The 24,953-nt window shown below is 42.3% G+C and overlaps 2 protein-coding genes across 3 annotated transcripts in view; both read left to right on the forward strand.

Annotated features, from left to right (window-relative positions):
• The window catches only part of pik3c2b (phosphatidylinositol-4-phosphate 3-kinase, catalytic subunit type 2 beta), a 143,217-nt gene extending 140,056 nt beyond the window's left edge, over positions 1-3,161 (forward strand). For both annotated transcript variants that reach the window (XM_060910318.1, XM_060910319.1), the window contains exon 33: positions 1,799-3,161. In XM_060910318.1, coding sequence (XP_060766301.1) covers positions 1,799-1,990 — 192 coding nt within the window. In that variant the 3' untranslated portion in view covers positions 1,991-3,161. The remainder of the gene's footprint in view (positions 1-1,798) is intronic.
• Positions 3,162-15,582: 12,421 nt separating this feature from the next.
• Positions 15,583-23,265, forward strand: LOC132874677 (protein phosphatase 1 regulatory subunit 15B). The gene is made up of 2 exons (XM_060911037.1): positions 15,583-18,366; positions 21,623-23,265. The coding sequence occupies exons 1-2, from the start codon at positions 16,504-16,506 to the stop codon at positions 21,812-21,814; spliced, it is 2,055 nt and encodes a 684-aa protein (XP_060767020.1). The 5' UTR covers positions 15,583-16,503; the 3' UTR covers positions 21,815-23,265.
• The last annotated feature ends 1,688 nt before the right edge of the window (positions 23,266-24,953 follow it).

Consider the following 24,953-nt stretch of genomic DNA (forward strand, 5'->3'; position numbering starts at 1 on the left):
AGGCCATACAAATACTACGGTAGATGTAGTAGTTTTTGTTGTGGGGTGTACTCATTTTTGCACCACCCTAATTTGAGTAAAACTGAAAAAATGTGTAATCTAAGTTATATTATTAACCTTACTTTCACGTTATAAGTTAAACAGATGTTGTATTAAACTTTGTCTTGTCAACATTTTGGAAACTGTGTTCATTGAGATCTTGTTTAAAATGTTACTTTTCAAAGGGGGTGCACTCATTTACGCTGAGCACTGTACAGCAATTTGAGTTTCCTTATTGATGACTGTCTTTTGCATATGTGGATACTGTCTTTAGTTCAACTGCAGCTTTTCAGTAAGGTTCAAATCTGGAGAATGAGATGGCCATTACTCTTGTTGTCCATCATTAAGTTTTGGAAGCATCTATCCATAGCCAAGTCTTAACCTCCTGGTAGAGACAAAGGTTTTGGTATAAAATACCTTTGCACCTAGTGATCCATCCGAGAATGCAAAAATGAGAACAATTGCAACAAAGGATAACTATTCTTCCTATTCTTTTCTTGCGTCATTGACTGCTGCCATGTTGGAAGATATACAATCAAACAATAAGGCGTCTGTAAACAGCGTTCCACGCGATAACATATTCGACTTATTTTAACTCACTGGATGGCCTTTCCAAGAAAAGGTACCAAGCCTACAAATCAATGGAGGCTCATCATTTTTATGTCTCTGGCTGGGTGAACACTTTGCAACTGAAAACACACTATATAACACATTTAGTTATAAAAGAGCACTCACCGGGCGAGGAGGCTGCAGTATTTGAGGTAGTGGATTGACATGAATCTTGTTCGGTTGACTCTGTGATCGTTTGGGAAGATGGCTCAATAATTTTGCGTTTCTTTCTGCACTCTGTAAGGCTAGCATTTCGAGCTACCGCTTTAGTACCATCTTTGATTTTGTTGTGGCCCCTATTTTGTGTTGGAGCCCAGTCTGGATCCGTAAAATTGTAGAGACCAGCTGGTTTCCCTAATGGAAATAAAAAGCAAAATAAAAGCAGCGTCATCAAAAATTACATACAGCTCTTTTTAAAATGAAATAATCATAGAAGCCTTTGATTGTCGGCTCACGCACTCGACGATCACGGCTTTGTAACGTTTGACAGCAGTGAGTTTCTGCACGACCAGGCTACTAAACAGGCCAATATTTCTTATATATTGCAATCTTTCATTAATAACTGGTTTGTAGCACTTACCATTGATAAAATGTTCACTGCAGACTCGTGTGGTTTTTGCTTTCTCATCGCTTAGATCAGCCCGGTTTCTGTTGCACAGCCATTGACGTCTGTGCTCCGTGGACAACTCTCTTGTTGTTGTTTTTTTTTTGCGGGGGGGGTTCTCCTTGATTATTTATAATTGCTGGAATTGTAAAGAACTTATAAGTCCCCTTGTCTCGAATAGAGTTGTGCCCACATCCAATTACAGCACAGAGTCAACATAGCGAAGAAGCAAAAGGAATTCTTGGGCGTAACAACCTCTCGAGCATATCTTCTATCGTAAATGTGCGCTGCGTCAGTTTGTGTATGTCGTCCAACATGGCTGACTTCCGGTTCAAAGCCTCATGCGTAATTAGCTATGACATCACGCGCAACCAAAGAATTTGTTCGCAAGAAAAGTAAATGTTTTATCCAATAAATTTTGCCCATACTCTTGAAGGGATCCAATAATTGTGAAACTGAAAAAAATGAATAAAATTTTGCACTGTGACCAGTCAGATTGTAAAAACCATTATCCCTGATGTTTGCTTTGGTTTTCTCATCCTATAGCTGGTGTATGATGGGATACCACTTGGGGACCTGAGCCAAAGGTCAATCCATCTTCGAGTGCTAGGCGACGGGGCGTTCTGGGAAAACACACTGTTGGGCGAGGCCATCATTCCCTTAAAGAATCTAACACCTGGACAGCATTGGGTGGACTGGCACCAGCTGAGCACAGGCAGCTCTGATGCCAGCCGCTAACACAAACACACAGTTGCAAAGACAGACATTAGGTGATTGCTACATTCTGATCGACAGGTGTAATTTGGTGCATCCCTGTAAAGGGATCTGACTTGGAAGAGGAAGCCTGCTGAGGAGCATGTAGACGTGTCTGTCTTTGCGCTGTGGTCTGTGAGTCGCTGCGTAGAAGGATGTATTTTCCCCACAGTGGGGGTGTTTGTTGCTGATTCTCCTGCCCTGGAGACTTGTAGACTCTGTGATGGAGAGCCATCACTACATGTGCTAGTCGTGTTGGGTCTTTTTGCCCTCTCCGTGGACAACGAGAATAGGACATGGCTGAAATAGCTGTGGTTGAGATAAGAAACACTGACTCTCTGCGATAACGAATGCGTTCCTAAAGGATCTGAAAGCTTTGTCCATTGTACAGCCTCACAGTTTCCTGTCGAGAGAGGAAGTGAAATGTTAACTTATTTCTTTTTAAGATGTTCTTTTATTTTGGCTCGATTTGGAGCTCGCTTTCGTTGTGACTTTTATGTCTCTGTGATTTAGATTATTACAGGTTTTACCTAATAAGGATAAAAGGGAGTTATGGAGTTTTATAAAACGATTAAATTCACATTGGTGGTGGCAGGGATCTATCATGTCTTGAAAAACAAAAACACTTGAGATTCTGTGGCATTGCAAACTTGTGTGTAGTCATGCAAGCTCTAACTCAGTCCTACAACTTCTGTAGTAGTGTGAATGACAAAAATGGCTCTGGAACAGACTTGGGTTTATTGTTCACGGTTTTATTTTCTTCTGTAAACAATTGCCAAACTTTGAGTAGATCCAGGATGCAGTGATTTTCAAAAAAAACTAACCCTGAGCTTTGACTTAAAAATCTGCACTCGTGTAGGTCGGAGCCCAAATTTAAGATATGTTACTTTACATTGTACCATGCCTTCTCTTTCTCCTTCTCATATACTGTATAAGCAAGAAATTAATTAAAATGGCTCCTTTTTGTCACCAATACTGTTAAGGAACCTACGCGGGATTTGATAAATGCTATAGCTGGGCGATATGGACAGAAATCCAGGTTATTATTTGACAAAAGAACTGTAAAAGCAGTCTGATTATATTCTCTGTTTGTGCAATGAATTTCCACCAATGTACAGTCATGAATACATGCGATATAAAACATTCTGGGTTTCCATGTGAATTGTAAACTTGGTTTTTATTCATCATGCATCTACAAACCAATTAAACCTTTAGCTTTCAATAAGCACTACGTTGTTTTAATCACATTGGCACTTTATAGACCAAGAATGTGTGCTTTCCACATTGTGACAGTGACGTACTTCAATATATCGCCTAGCCGTATAGCATACAACCCAAGAAAGACCTGACTTGCAGGTGTTCTGAACAGCTTATCTTGAAGTGAAGCATGAAAGGTTGAAGCATGATGATAGGAGCCTAAGCAGGCAGTTTAAGTTTCGGTTTGGACGTAGCACCTCAACCTAGCACCAGTCTCTCCAGTGAGTGTGTGTGTGTGTGTGTTTGTTTTTTTGTGTGTGTGGGTGAACGGTTCATGTGCATGCTGTGAAATTTGCTACTGGATAAATGTTGCACTTTTGGCTTTATTTGCTATGAAGTATTTTGTGCTTACATTTCTGGCATCAGTCAGTTTCTTTAAATTGATTTTTTTTTTTTTTTTGTATTTATTTGAAGAAAGGGAAGCAAAGAACAACCTTAACACATAAGCACTGTTAATATTCATTCATAATTCTGTTGAAACTGTTTGCAAAATTCAACTGGTGGGAACTAAATCTAACCTTTTAAGCTTTGATCATTTCTTTCCCCCCCAGAAGTAGGTGCATGCAAATGATTAGCTGAACCTGTGGCTAAGGCTTTTTTTTTTTTCCTTGTAAAAGTTTATACTTTCTTTTTCTTTGCAACACGGACTTGTTGATCTGTTCATTTCAATAACTATCCCATTGTGTTAAACAGATGTAAAAGATTGCATTAATGAAGGAAACTAGCTGCTTGAAATTCACCTACATTTTAGATGTTATTTGAACAATATGTACAGGATGTATGTAAATAACCAGTATGTTTAGCTACAGATGTGTATTACATGGTGTTCTGATATTGTAATCACTTTAAATGAACCACATTGTAACCTGTCTGGAGCCAAAGGAAAAGTCGAACTGTTCTAAACAACAAAGTCTACCCCGAGATGCCAATTGTCTTGCTCATCATGCTGTTGTCCGAGATTATACTGTTATCATTAATGTGTCTTCTGTAATGTTGAGGTTATTCAACTTATTTCTGAAGTAGTAAATTGTACCAAGTGTTCATGTTATTACTGGTGAGCTGCCCTTTGTGCGCCCTTGTAAGAGAGGCAGTTGGAAGGCTCAGACTTGCTATGATTATGCAGAAGATTTGCAAAGAACTCCAACAAACCCAAATTAGTTCAATTTGAATGACCACAGGCCATTTGTGCAAGAGAAAATAGGAAAGAATGCAAGTTCAAAAAGAACACGCTTAGTGTCTTGTACATATTGAGAATATAATTTGTCTGTGCTTTATGGTTTTGTCACACTGTTTTGATTTCCTGACATAGTTCCTTTTAGACCATGCTTTTTTTTTTAAATATTATTTGCACTAAATAATAAAATGAACTTGAATTCAAAATCGAAAAATGTCTGGTCATGTCTATGAGGATGTGAATCTGCTTAGTATTGGCTAATTATTATACTCCTGCTCTGGGGGTGGGGGTGGGGGGTTTATACTGGTTCTATACTGTGTATACTGTTTTCTGGTCTGTCCCACATCAACTTCCTGTTTACCGACTAAATGCATTTACGAAACATATAGCATGGATTTACAAAATTGTCGTAACATTTTTTCTCAGCAACTACAAATCACAACTGCTTGATATTTGGTACCGAGCTTCAGCTTGGGGTTCTATGCCGTGTATACCATTTTCAGGTCTGTCGCACATCGACTTCCTGTTTACCCACTGAATGTATTTACGAAACATATAGGGTGGATTTTGACGCTATTTCAAAATCACAGTTTACCAGGATGCTATTTGAAATCCCTGGGGAGAACACTTTATTTACTTGTTTCAGGGTTAATTATTTGTTGAAGTCAACATTCATAAGTGTCCTATTCCTTTGATCACTTGCATTCTGATATAAGCGAGAGTGGAGGTATACATAAGTGAGCAGTAGCTCACAGTTAATCTTGTTTTCTCACATTTGCGTATTTGTCAAGATTTGAGAGCTTTATCGTCAATACATCCATATACAAGTATACAGTGCATTGAAATACAGTTTCCTTCAGGCTCCCCATGGTGTGTTTATAGAGAAGTAGAAGATTACAAAAAACAAGGTATATAAATAACTATATATAGCTATCTAAGTAATATTAGCTGTCTTGGACATCTAGCTACAGTTGTGGTCAGAAGTTTACCTACACTCCTCATGGGCATGAATGTCATGGTAATTTTGGGCTGTTAATGATTTCCTTGAACTGTTCTTTTTCCTGGGTGGAATGATTGTACAGCATACATCTTTAATGACTTCAAAAAACAAGAATTGAGTGCACAAGTTTTAATTTATTTGGGATTTTCTCTAATCCACACAGGGTCAAAATTATACGTACAGGCTCAAATATATACATACACCCCCGGTAATATTTAGTTAAATGTCCCTTAGCAAGTTGCACCTTGACCAGACGCTTTTGGTCGCCATCAACAAGCTTCTGGCATAATTCTGGCTGGATATTTGACCACTCTTCTTGGCAGAATTGGTAGAGTTCATTTAAATTGGTTGGTTTCCTGGCACGAACCCAGCTTTTAAGAGTAGTCCACAAAATTTCAGTCGGGTTGAGGTCAAGGCTTTGGGAAGGCCATTCCAGAAACTTAATGTTAGCCTGCTTTATCCATTCCAAAACTAGTTTTGATGTGTGTTTGGGATCATTGTCCTGTTGGAACACCTAATTGTGTCCAAGTTGCAACCGTCTAGCTGTTGATTTGAGGTGAAGTTGAATAATTTGGAGGTAGTCCTCCATTATTCCATCCACTTTGTGCACTGCACCAATATCACTGGCAGCAAAACAGCCCTAGAGCATGATGCTACCACCACCATGCTTGACCACTGGTACAGTGTTCTTAGGTTTGAAAGCCTCACCTTTATTCCTCCAAACATACCTCTCGTCATTGTGGCCAAATAGCTCAATCTTTGTCTGACCATAAAACTTTTCACCAAAAGGCATCTGACTTGTCCATGTGGGCAGCTGCAAATTTCAGTCGAGCTTGAAGGTGTCGATTTTGGAGCAGGGGCTTCCTTCTTGGTTGGCACCCTCTCAGTCCATGGCAATGTAAAACTCGCTTCATTGTGGACAGTGACGCTGGTGTTCCAGCAGTTTCCAGTTCAGGGCAGGCTTGAGCCTTGGTGGCTCCTGAACATCCTAACCAATTTCCTCTCATCTGAGGGTGACAGTTTGGGTCTTCTTCCAGACCTTGCCAAAGTGGTGACACATCCGATTAACTTGTACTAACGTACAATTGTTTGAACTGATGATCTTGGAATCTGCAGTTGTTTAGAAATGGCTCCAAGAGACCTTCTCAACTTGTGTAAATCTACAATTCTCCTTCTTAGATCTTCACGGAGTTCCTTGGACTTTCCCATGGTTCTAAGTATTGGTCAATCCAATGAGTGCTGTCAAACAAATCCTTTTTTATGCTGGCAAAAAGAAACTACTTTGATCAGGATATTACAGAAGACAATGCATGTGTGCACGCAAATGGAGGAGAAATGCTGAGAAACTGTAGTTTCAGTTTGAAATGTCAGTTCTTTGGAATAACAGAGAGTTGAGGACTCTGACTGCCTGGGGCAAGAAGCTGTTGCAGTCTCTGGCAGTGACGGTTCAGATGCTTTGGCACCTTCTGCCAGACAGGAGGAGAGCGGTGCATGTGATGGGTGGGACTTGTCCTGCACTATGATGTTGGCACCACAGATGATGTGCTTCTTGTAGAGTTCGGAGAGGAACCCCAATGGTCCTCACTATCTGCTGCAGGGGCTTTTGTTCAGCGACATTGCAGTTCCCAACTTCTGAAAGGGCAGTTCTGTAAAGTAGTAGCTGATGTATGTCAAAAGATCAGCTTTCATTCACACAAAAGGAAAGCCCTCATTTAGCCTGTTGAATGTTTAATCTACACTCACTGGCCACACCTGCATGTTCATGTCATTTTCATGCAGCTAGTCATGCAGCAACAGTACAAAGCATAAAATCCTGCAGATACAGGTCACGTGCTCCAGTTAATGCTCACATCAACAACCAAAAAGAGAGAAAAATTATGATCTCTCTGACTTTACCAGTGATATGATTGTTGGTACTAGAAGGGTTGGTTTGAGTATTTCAGAAACAGCTGATCTCCTGGGATTTTCACACAAAATAGTCAACACAGAATGGTGCAAAAGGGAAAAAAAAAAGCATAAAACCATCCTGTGAGCAGCAGTTCTGTGGGTGGAAATGCCTGGTTGCTGAGAGAAGTTACAACTGAATGGTCAGACTGGTTCAAGCTGACCGGAACCATGGTGAGTTCTCAAACCACACACCGCTTTTAAAGTCACTGAGATCACATTTTCCCCATTCTGTTTTTTCATGTGAACATCAAGTGAAGCTCTTGACTTGTATCTGCATGATATGCACTGTGCTGCTTCCATATGATTGACCGATTTGAAAATTGAATAAATTAGCTTTAAAAAAAAAAACAGTTGTTCCTAATAAAATGGACACTGAGTACATACCTCTATTAATTTCTGATGGATTTGTGAAAAGTCCTTCACCTCTTGAACGTAGCTCACACCCAGCTTTAACAACATCCCACAGTGTTGAGAATTACATCAGGCCTGTGTGTTTTCACATGTCTGGCTCTTTGTGTTTGTTGCTACCTTGATTATAGTCATTAATGTTAATACTGCCCTCGGAGGAGTAATTATGAATGACAAAGCTGCTAATTATCCAAACAAAAGGCTCCTTTCTACAAGATATACTGTTCAAAATGTTAGGATTTAAGGAAATCTGAAATGGCTATTACAACCCCAATTACAAAAAAAAAGTTGGGACGCTGTTTAGACTGTAAATAAAAACAATGCGAGAATTTGCAAATCATGGAAACCTTATACTTCATTGAAAATAGTACAAAGACGTGAATAGTACAGTGCATATCATGCAGATACAAATCAAATGTTGAAAATGAGAAATTTTGTTTTTTGAAAAAAAAAATCATTTTGAATTTGATGTCAGTAACACGTTTCAAAAAGGGTGGGATAGAGACATGTTTACCACTGTGTTGCATCACCTCTACTTTTAACAACACTGTAAACGTTTGGGAATTGAGGAGACCAATTGCTGTAGTTTTGAAAGAGAAATGTTATCCCATTCTTGCCTGAAATACAATTTCAGTTTCTCAACAGTTCATGGTCTCTCTTGTCGTATTTTGCGATTCATAATGCACCAAATGTTTTAAATGGGGTCTGGACTGCAGGCAGGCCAGTCTAGCACCCGGACTCTTACTACGGAGCCATGCAGTTTTAATATGTGCAGAAAGTGGTTTGGCATAGTCTTGATGAAAGAAGGAAGGCCTACCCTGAAAATGATTTTGTCTAGATAGCAGCATATTACTTGGAAACGTGTATATATCATTCAGCATTAATGATGCCTTCCCAGATGTACAAGCTACCCATGTCATATGGTATTAATGCACCCTCATACCATCACAGATGCTGGCTTTTGAACCGTGCACTGATAACAAGCCAGATGGTCTCCTCTCTTCTTTAGCTTGGAGGACGTGGTGTCCATGATTTCTAAAAAGAATTTCTAATTCTGTCTGCGTGGGTTTCCCTCACAGTCCAAAGGCATGCAGGTTAGGCTAATTGGTGGCTCTAAATTGACCGTAGGTGTGACTGGTTGTCTATGTGTCAGCCCTGCGATGACCTGGCGACTTGTCCCCGCCTCTCGCCCATAGTCAGCTGGGATAGGCTCAGGGGCGGACTGGTAATCTGTGTGTTCTGGAAAAGTCCAGAACGGCTGTCCGGTCTACGGCCGTCGGCCCTGTTCAATAACCAAAATTTTCAGTCTATCAACTAACAACAGGTGGTGCTAAGACGATAATTTATCCGTCAATCATTATTCCATAGGCCTAAAAGCCAACAAAGAAGAGTAACGTTAGTGTCTGTCAACAGAAAGACGGCAAGCAGAAAACGTAAGGAGAAAGGTGGATGGGAAAAGTTAAAACAAAAGAAAGTGAAGTCACTTGAAGAAGATGCTTCAAAATGTAGAAAGCTCACAGAGCTTTTTGGCAGCAGTAACGTTCATGTCACGTTATCACCGAGCGAGACTGAGAACCAGGTGGACATCCAACCTGACCAACCACATTGCTGATGATGATAGTCATGATGAGGGGCAGGCAGCTGAGGGAATTTCACCGGAAGAGGAGGTACCGGTAAGTGACAACGACATAAAACCATAGCATAAAACAAGTTACGTAAAGGCCACTCATAGACCCCTCTCATAGTAGGCCAATCTTCAATTGACTGGATTTGCGGTGTGATGATGAGAAATATGTGGTTTATTGCTGTCAAAACAAACACGTAACTACCAAGCAAGCCAATTATAAATAGATAGGCAAGCACAAATGGCCACGATTTCATATGTTCACCTCTGCATAATTCATGCAGATTAGGCTCTTTACGTTCAAGAGAACCAAAGCTCTAGCCTATCATTAACCAAAAGTTTGAGGCGGAGAAGTGTTTTCCATTTTGGCACTATTGATCTGTCTTCTCTTTCGTGGTGCATAGTGGAATGTCTGTGGAATAGGCTACAAATGTTGTTTGAAGGATGATTGGTTGAATGGTATCATAACTAATCACAGCAGCATTGCATTGTGCAATTTGTTAATAGCCTGATTTTAGATCTGTTTGTCAGGCTTACCTACCAAAAAATCTGCATAATATTAAAACTATAAAATGTGTCAAGCAGGCTAATTCTTACACAGAATAGACCTAAAAGGCTAAAAATGTAATTGGGATTTAGGAAAAACCTCCAAATCTGTTTTATTCTTCTTGTCTGTAGCCTAGGTATCAAACGCTATGTTTATCCAAAGTTTTGGCTGGTTTTTAAAAATAGAATTTTGAGGTATAAGTTTACAGGCAGGTACAGGTTTAAAGGCTGTCATTCCAAATAATACCTTGAGGCCTTCATGTTAATGGCTACTGAAAAAGACATCCTCATGTCCCTGGATAGTGACTGTATCATTGACAGAGTGGCAGAAAACAGTGACCTCCTGAGGAAACTTCTTCTCCCTCAGCACTAATTGTACCAACCTTTAATAGCCAACATTCAGAATGACTGCTCAGTGTAATTATTGTTGGCAAAGTCAGTTACAAATATCAGTGATACAGATTTTTTTTCTCCTTAAAATGCAAGCATAGAAGTGACTGTAAAATAGCAGTATAAAAGACAATGTCAATGTTCATTTTTGTTTAGGAGATGCAAGTAATGTTTAGTCGTTCTTGAATATTAGGCGTTCTTGAGTTCTTGAATAAACAATCATAAATAGTTCATCTGTGTGGGTTTTGTTATGACAGACAATATACCACTATAGCACTATAATATAGTATACTATAGTATAGTGGGCCTATTTGGGGGGAAAGTCCAGGGCCGTTTTTTGGTCCCAGTCCGTCCCTGGATAGGCTCCAGCTTGCTTGCGACCCTGTAGAACAGGATAAGCAGCTACAGATAATGGATGGATGTACATCAAGAGGGATTAATGCTGTAGACATTTTGCAATAAAGGTAAAAATAATATTCATAGATTTCTTTATGGCAGCACGGTGGTGTAGTGGTTAGCGCTGTCACCTCACAGCAAGAAGGTCCGGGTTCGAGCCCCGTGACCGGCGAGGGCCTTTCTGTGCGGAGTTTGCATGTTCTCCCCGTGTCTGCATGGGATTCCTCCGGGTGCTCCGGTTTCCCCCACAGTCCAAAGGCATGCAGGTTAGGCTAATTGGTGACTCTAAATTGACCGTAGGTGTGAATGTGAGTGTGAATGGTTGTCTGTGTCTATTAGCCCTTTTCCACTACCCTTTTTCAGCTCACTTCAGCTCGCTGCAGCTCACTTCAGCCTGACACGGCTCGCGTTTCGACTACCTCAGAACAGCACGACTCAGCTCGCTTCAGCCCTGCTTAGCACCCAAAACTCGCACGGTTTTGGAGTGGGGCTGAAGCGAGCCAAACCGAGCTGAGTGAGGCTGGGGGCGTGAGCAGACACTCCCCTGTGCACTGATTGGTGAGGAGGAGTGTCCTCACATGCCCACACACGCCCCGCGAGCACGCTGGGATCTGTAAACACCGTAAACCCGGAAGAAGAAGAATTACGAGAATTTCTGAAGCCTTATGCGCCTCGTCTCATCTATACGCTCTTGCCAGTATCTGTTGGCGTTGTCGGTGACAACAAGCCACAGAACCAAGACCAGCAACACTAACGACTCCATGTCCTCCATGTTTATTGTTTACTATCCGGGTCGTGAGAGTACCGCTTAAAAGATCACTGATGTCACTGTTTGCGCCGCTTAACGACATCACGTGACTTCCACCCACTTTCGCTAACTCCACCCAATGTGTCCACCCACTTCCAGCCAGCACGGTTCAGCGCGGTTGGAGTCGAAATGCAACTCCAACAGCCCCACTCAGCTCCACTCAGCCCAACTCAGCACGGCACGGCTCAGCCCAACTCAGCCGCGTTTGTAGTGGAAAAGCGGCATATGTGTCAGACCTGTGATGACCTGGCGACTTGTCCAGGGTGTACCCCGCCTTTCGCCCGTAGTCAGCTGGGATAGGCTCCAGCTTGCCTGCGACCCTGTCATACATGTCAACCCCTTTGGGCGTCCACCTGTAGTATCAGAGGAAGAAATCCATAAAATCAACATAAAATCCTTATAGCCTTCGAATCGCACCAAACTTTTATTTTGATGTACATTTGTACAATACACATTTACTGCTATCCTATTGTTCATACGTAGGGTAGGCTGCTCCCACTCCAAAGGAAAATACTTTTTACAGACTCAGGGAAAACACTCAAACTCCACTGTCTGTGCACTGTCAGTCAAAGTGTAGGCTGCTCCCATTTCAATGGGATACTTTTCACAGAGACCATTTTTGCCCACAGTCAACTTTTCATATAGCCAGAGAAAGCACTCAAACTTCACCATTTTTGTCCACAGTCAGTCATGTTTACATATGATCTTGATTATAATCACTGGCACTATTCAAAATCTCTCAGGTGTAAACAATGTCGCTCTTCACAATGAGAAAATCGTTCGAACAATGACCGTTTGGCGCATGACCAGAACGAGCGAAATCTCGCAGTCGCGATACTGCACGAGGCTTGAGGAATAAACATCCGGTTTCACATAGTCTGGGTTATCTGCCCCTGCATACACACTGTGCTTTGTCTATAAATCGAGCTTTTGTATGTTTTTGCGACGATCAGCTGACGATGTTCGAGTAAGATACACAAAATAAATTTAGGTCAGAAAATACTGAAAATCCGTAAGACTTTGTTGATACCCCCGTACGCCCTTGAAATGAGCTAAAATCCGTATGATTTCTGGACAATCCATGTAGGTTGACGTATGCCCTGTAGAAGGATAAAGCGGCTAGAGATGATGAGATGAGATGAGATTTCTTTATTTATTCATAACTTTGTAGCTAAAAAAACAGCAGCAGGTTTAAACACAGCACTGGGAAAACAGCACTTTGCGCATGCAGAAAAGCCCAAATTACCCTGTATCGTGACGGAAAAAGCCCAAATTACACTACTGTTCAAAAGTTTGGGGTCACCCAGACAATTTTGTGTTTTCCATGAAAAGTCACACTTTTATTTACCACCATAAGTTGTAAAATGAATAGAAAATATAGTCAAGACAGTTTTCTGGCCATTTTGAGCATTTAATCGACCCCACAAATGTGATGCTCCAGAAACTCAATCTGCTCAAAGGAAGGTCAGTTTTATAGCTTCTCTAAAGAGCTAAACTGTTTTCAGCTGTGCTAACATGATTGTACAAGGGTTTTCTAATCATCCATTAGCCTTCTGAGGCAATGAGCAAACACATTGTACTATTAGAACACTGGAGTGATAGTTGCTGGAAATGGGCCTCTATTTTTTTTTTATTGGGTGCCATATCAAAAGACATCGGCGACCAATTGCCTAGTGTAGAACAAGTGGAACAATTCTTGGGTCGATTTTTGGGACCACTGCTTGATTTGGTCCATCAACGTCAGCCGTTGTTTTCCTGGTGATCTTTTTCCAGGGACTTTTCCAGAGAGTGCCAGGTGTTCTAGTTTTCCTTTTCGGATGATATGCCCAAGGAATTTTATTTGTCTGCCCCGAATTATTGCAAGCAGTTTTCGTTGCTATTCTGCTTCTTGAAGAACTTCAACATTGGATTTCCTCGCAATCCAAGGAATTTTGAGCATTCTATGCAGGAACCACATCTCAACTGCTTCTATTCGACTCAGGTCTGCCTTGCGCAACGTCCAAGACTCGGCACCATACAACAGAATGGGCCAGATGTAGCACTGAAGAACTCGTAGACGGGTGTTAATCGAGATTTTCATGTTGCAAAGAACACTCTTCATTGAAGAAAAGGCCTGTTTTGCCTGTGCTATCCTAGACTTGATTTCCTTTGTAGGTTTCGCGTCGTCTGTAATGATTGAGCCGAAGTATTTAAACTGCTGTACTTGTTTGAGTTGTACTCCATTCACAGTGATTTTACAATTCTTGGGTTGTTGTCTGGAAAGGACCATGCATTCGGTTTTATCTGTATTTATAGCCAAGCCATATTCTGTACTTTCTTTTACTAGACAATCCACTAGCCTCTGTAGCTTTTCTTCTGATGTCGCAATTAAAACCGTGTCATCAGCATACCTAATGTTTGTGATGTTTACACCTCCGATTATCAAGCCTTCTAGGTCGTCAAGAAGACGACCTAGAAGGGCCTCTATGGACCCTTTTCACGTGACGTCACGACAAACGCGGCCGCCATTTTGGACATGTACTACCAGTAGTTTACCACAGCCAACATTGAGGAACGGCAGCAAAGAAAGTGTTTATTTTCAGCAAGACTTCCATCATGCCACTATATTGTTGTGCACCTGAATGTAGTAACCATCAACAAACAAGGCAAGGGTTATCATTTTATCAGATCCCGACGGAGAAGATGGATAGCAGCCATTAACAGATTGGCAGCCCTCGGCATACCAACGCTTGTGTAGTGACCACTTTGTTGGAGGTAAGACGAATAAAATTAGCCAGAAAAGGCATTACATTGCTGTTAACATTCTGTGGCGGCGAGTGTGTAACCAAATAGGTTAAAATAACCCATTGTAACCTCTTTGTTCTTCTGTAGTAGCTATTGTTGACTAGCTAATGTCAACAACATCATAGCTGGTATGTTACTGTAGCAATGTTTACGTTCAGTCATTTGGATGACTGTTAAAACCTTTCAGTCTCAAGTTTTTCCTTTACTGTATTTACTAGTTTACTGTAATTATGATCCGGCAGCTATTTACACCGGATCCAGTGTAAATAGCTGCCGGAGCCAACGTCCAAGAATTAAGCAGCGCGCTCCGGCTTGCTCGCCCTCAAATTAAGCAGCGCGCTCCGGCTTGCTCCCGGAGTGTTCCGGCCGAGGTTCCGGAGCGCGCTCCGGCTTGCTCCCCATCAAATTAAGCAGCACGTGCCTCCAGAGCAAGCCGGAGCGCGCTGCTTAATTTGAAGGCGAGCAAGCCGGAGCGCGCTCCGGAACCTCGGCCGGAGCACTCCTGGAGCAAGCCGGAGCGCGCTCCGGAACCTCGGATGGAGCACTCCTGGAGCAAGCCGGAGCGCGCTCCGGAACCTCGGACGTTGGCGTGTATGTGTATGGCATGGCGATGGGTTTTTAACGACATAGGTATACAGATCATGTGGGCCGAAGTCAGGTAAAGACGAGGGCTTCGTGTACTTCCGTATGTCAGTGAACAATCCTGGTGGAAGCAGGTAAACGTCGTTCTCTAAGCCTGCTAACCTCAATTTTTGCAAATACCTCTCCCTCTGCTCGCCCTGTAAATGCCCTATGTCGCTGGATAGTGAAGGTGTTTTCTGCATCTCGCTCCTTTTTCTTTTATGTTTTTCATTTGTCGCCTTCCTCGCATTCAAACTGATTCGAGCCGAAGTCCACTACATGTCCAAAATGGCGGTTGCGTTTACGAAGGTCACGTGACTGAAAAGGGTCTATATTGCACCAAAAACCAGACATTTGCAGCTAGAATAGTCATTTACCACATTAGCAATGTATAGAGTGTATTTCTGATTAGTTTAAAGTGATCTTCATTGAAAAGAACAGTGCTTTTCTTTCAAAAATAAGGACATTTCAAAGTGACCCCAAACTTTTGAACGGTAGTGTGTATAATTGAAAGGGCTCCCATCGTAACTTTGGGGGGGGGGGCTTGTTGCGTAACCACGTGCGACTGAATTTCTACGACGATCCCTAACTTTGCCTTCACTAGTACGGAGTTTATTGACACTCCCTTAGCCTTTCTGATGAAATCTCCCCTTGTTTGCATTGGGCTTTTTTTCCACTAGCCTTGAAGAAGGGAAGGAAAAAGGAGGGACGAGAGAAACCACGGCTGAATCTATCGGCAAATAAGGACCGTTTCAAAGCATATTTTTGCTGGCTGGTTGCTTTTTCTAGCACTAGACAGTTCATCGAGTGGAAAAGAAAGGCTTATTAATTGGCTGGTATCTTCGTGTTCAGCACTCTTCTCGGAAGTGGAGGACCTTCGAAGAGATTTAGTTTCACTATCGACTTCAAAATGGCTTGTATATCGACCTACGATTTGGGAAGTGTGGAACGTGTCAACTCCGTCGTCTTCATGCCATCGTCCTGTCTTTTCTCTCCTGTCCTCACTAAGGGTACGAATCTACTGATGTCTCAGTATACAGCTGCTGTGAATATGAACATGGCGAGTGCCGGGGACAATATGGGCGCCGACTGCCTTCACTGCTGGTTCGTATGGAGAGCTAACCGGCAACATGCTATTGCCGTTTAAACACTATGGACACTTCGGGGTTTTGACAATATTAAATACGGACAGTATTCTGAACTGCGACACTTTGTTAGTTCTTCAGTAGCTAATATTTAGCAGCACATGATGAAATTGTAAGGATTCTCATTCACTCACTCGCTAGCTAACGCTAATGTTTTGGCTAACTTACTCCAACCACAGATATTTTAGTCAACTAAACATCTAAAAGTCTTAATTTACACTTCTTCTAAGTATTAAAGTAGGCTTGTTTAAAAAAAAAAACTTTTACTAGCTAAGGAGTTACCAGTAACACGAGTTGTTGTGCTCTGGTAGATTTTTGCACTTCAAATTTCATAACCCTATTTAATATTTAGTGAGTATATATATATATATATATATATATATATATATATATATAAAATGTATACAAGTATGAGCTCAGAGGAACACTTCTCGAAGGGGGTTTCAGGGCCCACCACTACTGCTAGCATTGAGGTGGGGACCGATAACTCGGCTAGCTCCTGGATTAGCATGCTATCAGCAGTGTCGAGGCCTGCATGGTCGCTTCTTCAGAAATATCTGCCTTGGTCCAGCGTGGCAGGAAAATCCAACGTTGATTTTGGACATCAGTTAATGACCGGTCTTGATAACTTCGTGCCTTCTGAGCAGAGCTCCACTCATCTGCGTGTAGCTTATGTTCACTGTCAGCGTGAAAATGGCGGGTTTCTCACTTCCGGCGAGGCAGAAACTCTGAGCTGGTTGACCGCAGACTCTCTGAGGGAATTAGGGATTCAGGACTCGATGAATCCGAATGTGAAGGCTCAACAAACAGCCCCAGAGGAATCCAGGTATCTGAAGTCGACGAGAAGGTTTCTCAGCCAGGTTCTGGCACCAAAAGAAGGAAAGCACACTGAGCCCATGCAGCCCAAGTTGGGTATTTGGTACCTGAGAGCCATGAACACCCGGGGGTGGCAGGGACTTTGGAGATCTGACGACCTTCAAAACACGCTGCCTGCTTTGTACCAAACTAGAGCCTCTGCTCATACTGAAACAAAGTCCCCGCATTGTGAAGAGCACCACAGTAGCGGTCATTGTGAACCAGGTTGCCAGAGGTCAGCTCTTGCAGTTGATAAGCTGGTAGAACCGTTAGGACCCAGCAACAAGGCATGCAGCGAATGTGCTGGACCTTCACGCTTCAGAGAGTCAGCTGACCATACAAGCCTTCACACAGCCAGGCTGGAATTCCTCTCAAACTCGGACTGCCTTCCGTCAGCTCATGAACACGGCGTTGTAGAGCATCAAGTCGGTACCAGAGCTGCTGCCGCCTGCAGCGAGGTGGCAGTTCTGACCCCGGATCAGGACAATGGCTACTCTAGCTTGGAGGAAGAAAGCGCCGGTGCGAGACAGTGTAATATGAAGGCTGTTTGTGAATTGTTAGACCTTGACAATGGTGCTGCTGCTCAGGCTGGTAATCATGGGCATGGAGGAGAGGAGGACAAATCTGCAGGGACTAGTCATTGTGAAAGGGTTGAGAACAAGGAGGAGGAGGAGAAGGCGCAAAACACTGAGCCTGCTATTGTACACGAGGCTTTGCCAGTTCAGTCCGCCCCTTGTTGTCAGAATAAGGCGATCGCGTACATCATGGGCGGCCCCTGCAGCGACGAGTCAGATGTGGAAGACAGCAGTGTTCAGGATAGCGATGATGACGACGACGGCTTTGACAGCGACATCAACTATTCTGACTCTGAGGACCTAGAGGATAGTGATGATGAAGAGGATGAGGACGAATCAGAATCTGATGAACTCGACTCGGAGAATGAGAGATTGTGGAATTCCATGTGCCAAAACAAAGACCCCTATAACCCTCGCAACTTCACAGCCCCTATTTGGACATCCCGGAAACTTGGCGCATCTACAGCTAACTGGTCCCCTGCGGGATCTCCAGTAGAGCCCAGTTCCGTTTTGTGTTCCTCGCCATTGTCCCCTCCTTCTCCTCTGGGAGAAACCCAGAAAGACATTGAGTCCAGCGAGGAGGCCTGTTCATCGATGGACGAAGCTGAGAGCCTGAGACTTTGGAACTCCTTCAGTTGCTCATCAGATCCCTACAGTCCTCTGAACTTTCAGGCGTCAATCAGGACTCGCCAGCCAGCCAGGCAGCGATGTAAGAAAGAGACACCAGTTGAGGCTCTGCTCTATAGGAAGGACGAGGCGGAGGAAAGGATGGATAGCGGATTCTCTGAGGCAGCCTCTGTCGGAAGTGCTGGAGTCGTCAGGCTGAAAAAGGTTGGTGTGAGGTTATCTGCAATTTTGATCAATTACTTTGCAGGCCAAGAAACTCTCATACTGTGTTGCATAACACAGGGTGTATTGTGGTCAGTTTGTCACTGGTTTCATTACATGTGATTTTAGGGATTTGTTACAAGGGTTGTGCAGAGTACTTTGAGTAAATGTTACATTTACAGTGATGATGCAGAGCAGATAATGTCTTTGGAAGATAAGAAAGTGATGTGAGCCATATTTTACAGCTCCTTAATTAGGTAACCCAATGAATATAAAATGTCTATGTAGATATAAACTTAAATTTCACTGAACTGCATTTGGCTTTTAATCCTGTAGGTTTCCTTCAGTTCAACATGTTATCGATATACACCTAGTCTGGTTCTGTACAACGCAATACGTTGAAAGTGTTCCTATTGTAATGTTTAACAAGTTTGTGTGAGTTGATAAGCACAGTCGTTTTACCCAACACAGACATGCATTTAAAAATCTGTAATGGCGGTTTAGACAGCCCATATTTGGTTACTGGCCTTCGCATCAGTAGTCATAGCCTAGATTTAGTTCATCACCATTAAGGCTCAGCTGTGGAAATGATGTAAGGTGGTGCAAGCAGACCATTATTTCCCCCCCCAATCTTCTGATGCAAGACTTCCATTTTACGCTCTCCAGAGAGGCACGGGCGAGTACTCTACCCATTACTCATTATCACTCTGGCCCATTTTTCAATCTTTGACACCACGCTAGTCATGGACACTGGCTGTAACTGTAGAAGTATGCGCTCTTCTAGCCATTGCAATGGACCATCCATCCACCATCATCTCCACACCTTCTCCTTTTGATTTAATTTCAGGTCGTTATAGAGGAACGTAAAATGTTACTTGGCAACAGTGAATAGTGGTGGGTGAGAGAGATGTCAGATCCTGTCTGATTTCTAAAAACATGAGTGGGATACAAAATCTTTGGTTGTCAAGTCTTTTGAAATGAATGTGCAATAGATACTGTGATTAAACTTTGCTGAAAGCAGTAATATGCATATATAATATACACCTGTACCAGCGGTGTTGTCGTTGAGTCGTTCCAAGTCCAGTCTCGAGTCCCCAATGTTCAAGTCCGAGTCATGTCCAAGTCATTTAAAGAAAATTTCCAGTCGAGTCCGAGAACAAGACTCCAACCGCACCATTTGATGGTGGCTGTTGCTGCCTTTATGTGAAACCATCTCTGCTACTGTGTTGGACTAACGTTACTGCTCGACTGCCCCATTTTCGTTAATAGGCTACAGATAAAAAGCTTGTTTGTCGCTCAGCAAGCCCCGCCCACTATCAACAGGGCAAATAACACGAGAGGGTTAACACTAGCTAGTCCATCGGTCAGCAAGCAAGCTCTATCACCAGAGCAATGAACATAGCGTTCATTGGAGTCTTGCCAAATGACGACTGAAGTTCAAGGTTATCCCCGTCGTCTCCTCGATAGTTGTTCTACATGTGGAACACAGCAATCCTAGGGGCGTTCTCTCCAGGTATTTTAGCGCCGTTAACGTTAGTTTCTTCCTGAACATGATGTATGAACAGGTGAATGTGCATTCTTTTGCATGAAATTTAGTATTAACTTTTAATATAGATATAAATGGGGGGCATCGTGGATAAGGCACCATACCATAAATCCGGGGACCCAGGTTCGATTCCGACCTGAGGTCATTTCTCGATCCCTCCCCATCTCTCTCTCTCCCGCTCATTTCCTGTCTCTACACTGTCCTATCCAATAAAGGTGAAAAAAAAAGCCCCAAAAAAATCTTTAAAAAAAAAAAAATATATATATATATATATATATATATATATATATATATATATATATATATATATATATAAAATCTTATGGCATGTTACAAAAAAAAGAAAAACCCAGTCCTCATCTCCAGTTTACGAGTCTGAATGCAGTTAATGCACGAGTCAGTCATCAGTGCTCGAGTCCTTAAAATTGGGGCAGCACAGTGCACAAAAAAAGTCATGTAGATGCATGCCGAGAGCTTTCATCAAACATCAGAATGAAGAAAGAGCATACTCTGTGATTTTTTTTTTTTTTGATTGTAACATGGGTGTTGGTGCCAGATAGTTTGGTATTTCATATGGACCAGATGGACTGGTTTGAGTATTTCAGAAACTGCTGATCCCCTAGGGTTTTCTCTCACAACAGTCTCTGGAGTTTACACAACATGGTGTTTTAAAAACCAAAAACAGTGAGTCACAGTTCTGTGAGTGGAAACGTCTTGTTGATAAGAGAGATCAGCGGAAAGTGGTCTCATTGGTTCGAGCTGCCAGGAAGGATGTCGTAACTCTTATAATCCTTCTTTACAACGGTAGTGAGTAGAAAATCATCTCGGGACACACATCATCAAACCTTGCATTTATAACCATGCATTTAGTTACATCTAATGTTGAACACCTCTAAAACTAGTTTGGTTTTTGTTATCCGTATCAAAACTTGTTCTCTTATTGGCTTCTCACCCCAAGTTACATTTTACAAAACCCCACCAGTTCTGTTCCAGCATGACTATGGGCTGAAATATTGAGCTGAAACTCCGTAAAGCGTTTGATGCGTTGCCTTTTTTGTTCTTCTACCAGTTAACAGAATATCTGTTCATTAACTCTTAGATTAAAAAAAAAAAAATGGGCAGAAAGCACAGCCCTCTGGAAAAACATCTCATCTCATCATCTCTAGCTGCTTTATCCTGTTCTACAGGGTCACAGGCAAGCTGGAGCCTATCCCAGCTGACTACGGGCGAAAGGCGGGGTACACCCTGGACAAGTCGCCAGATTATCACAGGGCTGACACACAGACAACCATTCACACTCACGGTCAATTTAGAGTCACCAGTTAACCTAACCTGCATGTCTTTGGACTGTGGGGTAAACCGGAGCACCCGGAGGAAACCCACGCGGACACGGGGAGAACATGCAAACTCCGCACAGAAAGGCCCTCGCCGGCCACGGGGCTCGAACCCGGACCTTCTTGCTGTGAGGCGACAGCGCTAACCACTACACCACCGTGCCGCCTCTGGAAAAACATTTACCTTTTAACTCTTGTACATTTTGTTCTTTTGGAACGAATGAGAACTGTACTTGTCAGGCTTTTTATTAAGACTTGGTATTTTGGCATAGTGGCTGATATGAATGTATGATAAAACAATAAGCTGGTTATGATTTTCAGTTTGATGTGTTTGTCATAGAATGATACAAATTTTCAGCCTTGTCACTGTTTGGCACAGGTAACGTTCATAGAGGAGGTGGAGGAATTCTACGCCAGCAGTGACGAGGAGCGGCGCGGCCCGTGGGAAGAATACGCCCGAGACCGCTGTCGCTTCCAGCGTCGTGTTCAGGAAGTGGAGGAGAGTATCAGTTACTGCCTGTCTCCCAGTTTCCGCCTTAACATCTTTGAAAGACGCCATCCTAATAGCTGATTAACGTTTTTTTGCTTTGCTAATTTAGTGATTTATTTTTGATTGCACGAGACAGATAAATTATATACATATCGGGTCTAATTCAGGGTGAAGAAGAGGCATAAGGACTCCCGTGTTGCAAAAGTTAAGGCATAAAGACTCCCGTGTTGCAGCTTCATCACACTTCACTTGAGTCATCCAGTAAAGAACCACTGTTCTGTGGAGAGCTGCTTCTTTGTGCTAATACAGCTTCCTGAACACCACAAAGAAGTAATGACTTCTTATTTGATGTCCAAGATGGTCTGCAAATGAAAAGGTCACAGTTTTGATAAAAAGGAAAGTTTTAAACGCCTTTGAAATGCTGAGTTTATCTGCAGGTATTGTTTGTTAAAAGCCACTAATGCACTAACTGCAACTCTGAACTGCTTAAAAAAAAAGTCCTAAATTTGAACCTCTCTACTGTATTAGTGCAGCAGTATTGAAATCTTGCCCTTTATAGTGTTAGAATGACTTGTTGCCTTCATTGTACAAATCAGGATTTTATTTTGGCTGTGTTTAGATGGGTAGGCATTTTATCCTTTATCGTAAAATGTTTTAGGCATGAAATTAGCTGCCAAGGCCATCTTTTTGTTTGGAAATGTGGAATGTTTTCTAAATTAATTCTATACAACTTTGCAGGTGGTCAGTGTTTTGTCTCTTGTGCCAAGGAATTTTGTTTAATTATCATTTGTATTGTGCTTTGAACATGCGTTCGAGTTTTCCCCCTTATTTTGTAATTTTACAAATTACACTTCAGCCACGCCAAGTCTCTTCTTTCTTACCAGTTTTGAGGGACGTTAATCAGTCGGGGTCAAATGTCTCAGCCCTTTCTAAATGCAGCTGTAAAACCTGTTTGCTAATTTACCTTCAAACCAAAGATATCGCTTGAGTTCTGTAGAGACCACTTGGTGGAAACTCTGTTCGAATCCACAGCACCGAGGAGTGATGTGGAGGATCAACCATCATCACGTGAACACATGGTATTTATAGAGTTGAAGCTGAAAGCAGTATCTGTTCCTGCATCTGAAGGCTGGCAGGTCTTCGCACTCCATATTTGCATGGTCCTGTATAGACTTACAGCCCTAGCTTTCATTATCTTCTAAACCTGCTTGATTTTTCTAGCGCTTGAGAATCACTGTGGTGTGCATCGTGTCTTAAAGCAGAGCTCGTGTCTCTGTAGCCTGAACTGTGGCAGCTGTGACCAAGTGGCTGGATGTGTGTGTATGACTTAAAAAAAGAAATGCAGGGAGCAAAATGCATGATGATCTATCGAAATATGAAATGCTTAATGTTAAAGCATAGGGTTAATCTGTAAAATTAACAGGGAAGCCTTTTTATTTTTCTAAAATGTTTAGGAGTACAGGTATTCAGCATATATTCTGGGTTTTGTCTTAATCAATTTAACATACAAATAAACTATTGTTTAAATTGAACTGTTGTCTGTTTCTTACCAGAATGGTAATACCAAAGTATTGAATGGTTCACTTTTAACTTTGCATCATACTCATCTCATCCCCATTCTCATTATCTCTAGCCGCTTTATCCTGTTCTACAGGGTCGCAGGCAAGCTGGAGCCTATCCCAGCTGACTACGGGCGAAAGGCAGGGTACACCCTGGACAAGTCGCCAGGTCATCACAGGGCTGACACATAGACACAGACAACCATTCACACTCACATTCACACCTACGGTCAATTTAGAGTCACCAGTTAACCTAACCTGCATGTCTTTGGACTGTGGGGGAAACCAGAGCACCTGGAGGAAACCCATGCGGACACAGGGAGAACATGCAAACTCCACACAGAAAGGCCCTCGCCGGCCACGGGGCTCGAACCCGGACCTTCTTGCTGTGAGGCGACCGCGCTAACCACTACACTACTGTGCCACCCTGCATCATACTCGTTGTATGGAAATGTAGCCTGTAAATTCTACTAGTAACCATCCATCCATCTTCTACTGGTGATCCGGGTCATGGGGGTAGCAGCCTAAGCAGAGCAGCCCAGCCTTACCTCTCCCCGGCCAGCTCTTCCGGGGGAATACCGAGGCGTTCCTAGGCCAGCTGAGAGATGTAATCTCTCCAGTGTGTCCTGGGTCTGCCCCAGGGTCTCCTCCCAGTGGGGCATGCCCAGAAAACCTCCCTGGGGAGGCATCCAGGGGGCATCCTAACAAGGTGCCCAAACCACCTCAACTGATTCCTTTCGATGTGGAGGAGCAGCAGTTCTCTTCGTAACCACTGCTATTATATTTAGACTAAATATAGGCTAGTTAAGTTATTTGCCAAGATTCTAATGGAAGATATAAACTGGCGAGAAAGATTTTGATCACAATGGGACAACCGAGCTGTTAGACAAAACTGCTCCAGTAATCACACGAAATAAAATATCAGGCAGTTGTGCCATCTAGTGGCAACCATTGGAATTTTTTTTAAACAAAATATGAAAAGGAATTTCCCGTTTTCCACTTGAAGGCACATTTCGTTTATGTTGTTTATTACATTTCATATGTTTATAATCGTTTCCATCGACATGTCCAGCCAATTTGTATATTAATTACAATAAATATATATGTTATAATGCAGTTAATTAAGTGATGCACAAAAGAAATTCTAGTAGAAATGTTGAAAACGACCTGGTATAACAAATTATTAACCAGTGTTAATTTGCATCGCAAATAGTTTCGGACAGAAAACAAATTACTTCCTTTATACAGGTGCTGATCATATAATTAGAATATCATGAAAAAGTTTATTTCAGTAATTCCATTCAAGAAGTAAAACTTGTATATTATATTCATTCATTACACACAGACTGATAGATTTCAAATGTTTATTTCTTTTAATTTTGATGATTATAACTGACAACTAATGAAAATCCCAAATTCAGTATCTCAGAAAATTAGAATATTACTTAAGACCAATACAGAAAAAGGATTTTTAGAAATGTTGACCAACTGAAAAGTATGAACATGAAAAGTATGAGCATGTACAGCACTCAATACTTAGTTGGGGCTCCTTTTGCCTGAATTACTGCAGCAATGCAGCGTGGCATGGAGTCGATCAGTCTGTGGCACTGCTCAGGTGTTATGAGAGCCCAGGTTGCTCTGATAGTAGCCTTCAGCTCTTC

Source organism: Neoarius graeffei, chromosome 26, assembly GCF_027579695.1.
Source record: "Neoarius graeffei isolate fNeoGra1 chromosome 26, fNeoGra1.pri, whole genome shotgun sequence".
NCBI classification, from domain to species: Eukaryota; Metazoa; Chordata; class Actinopteri; order Siluriformes; family Ariidae; genus Neoarius; species Neoarius graeffei.

Bases quoted from the DNA above. Each gene is read 5' to 3' on its own strand.
- LOC132874677 (XM_060911037.1), top strand. From the start codon at position 16,504: ATGTATACAAGTATGAGCTCAGAGGAACACTTCTCGAAGGGGGTTTCA. The intron at 18,367-21,622 runs GTTGGTGTGAGG...TGTTTGGCACAG, and splicing joins GAGTCGTCAGGCTGAAAAAG to GTAACGTTCATAGAGGAGGT.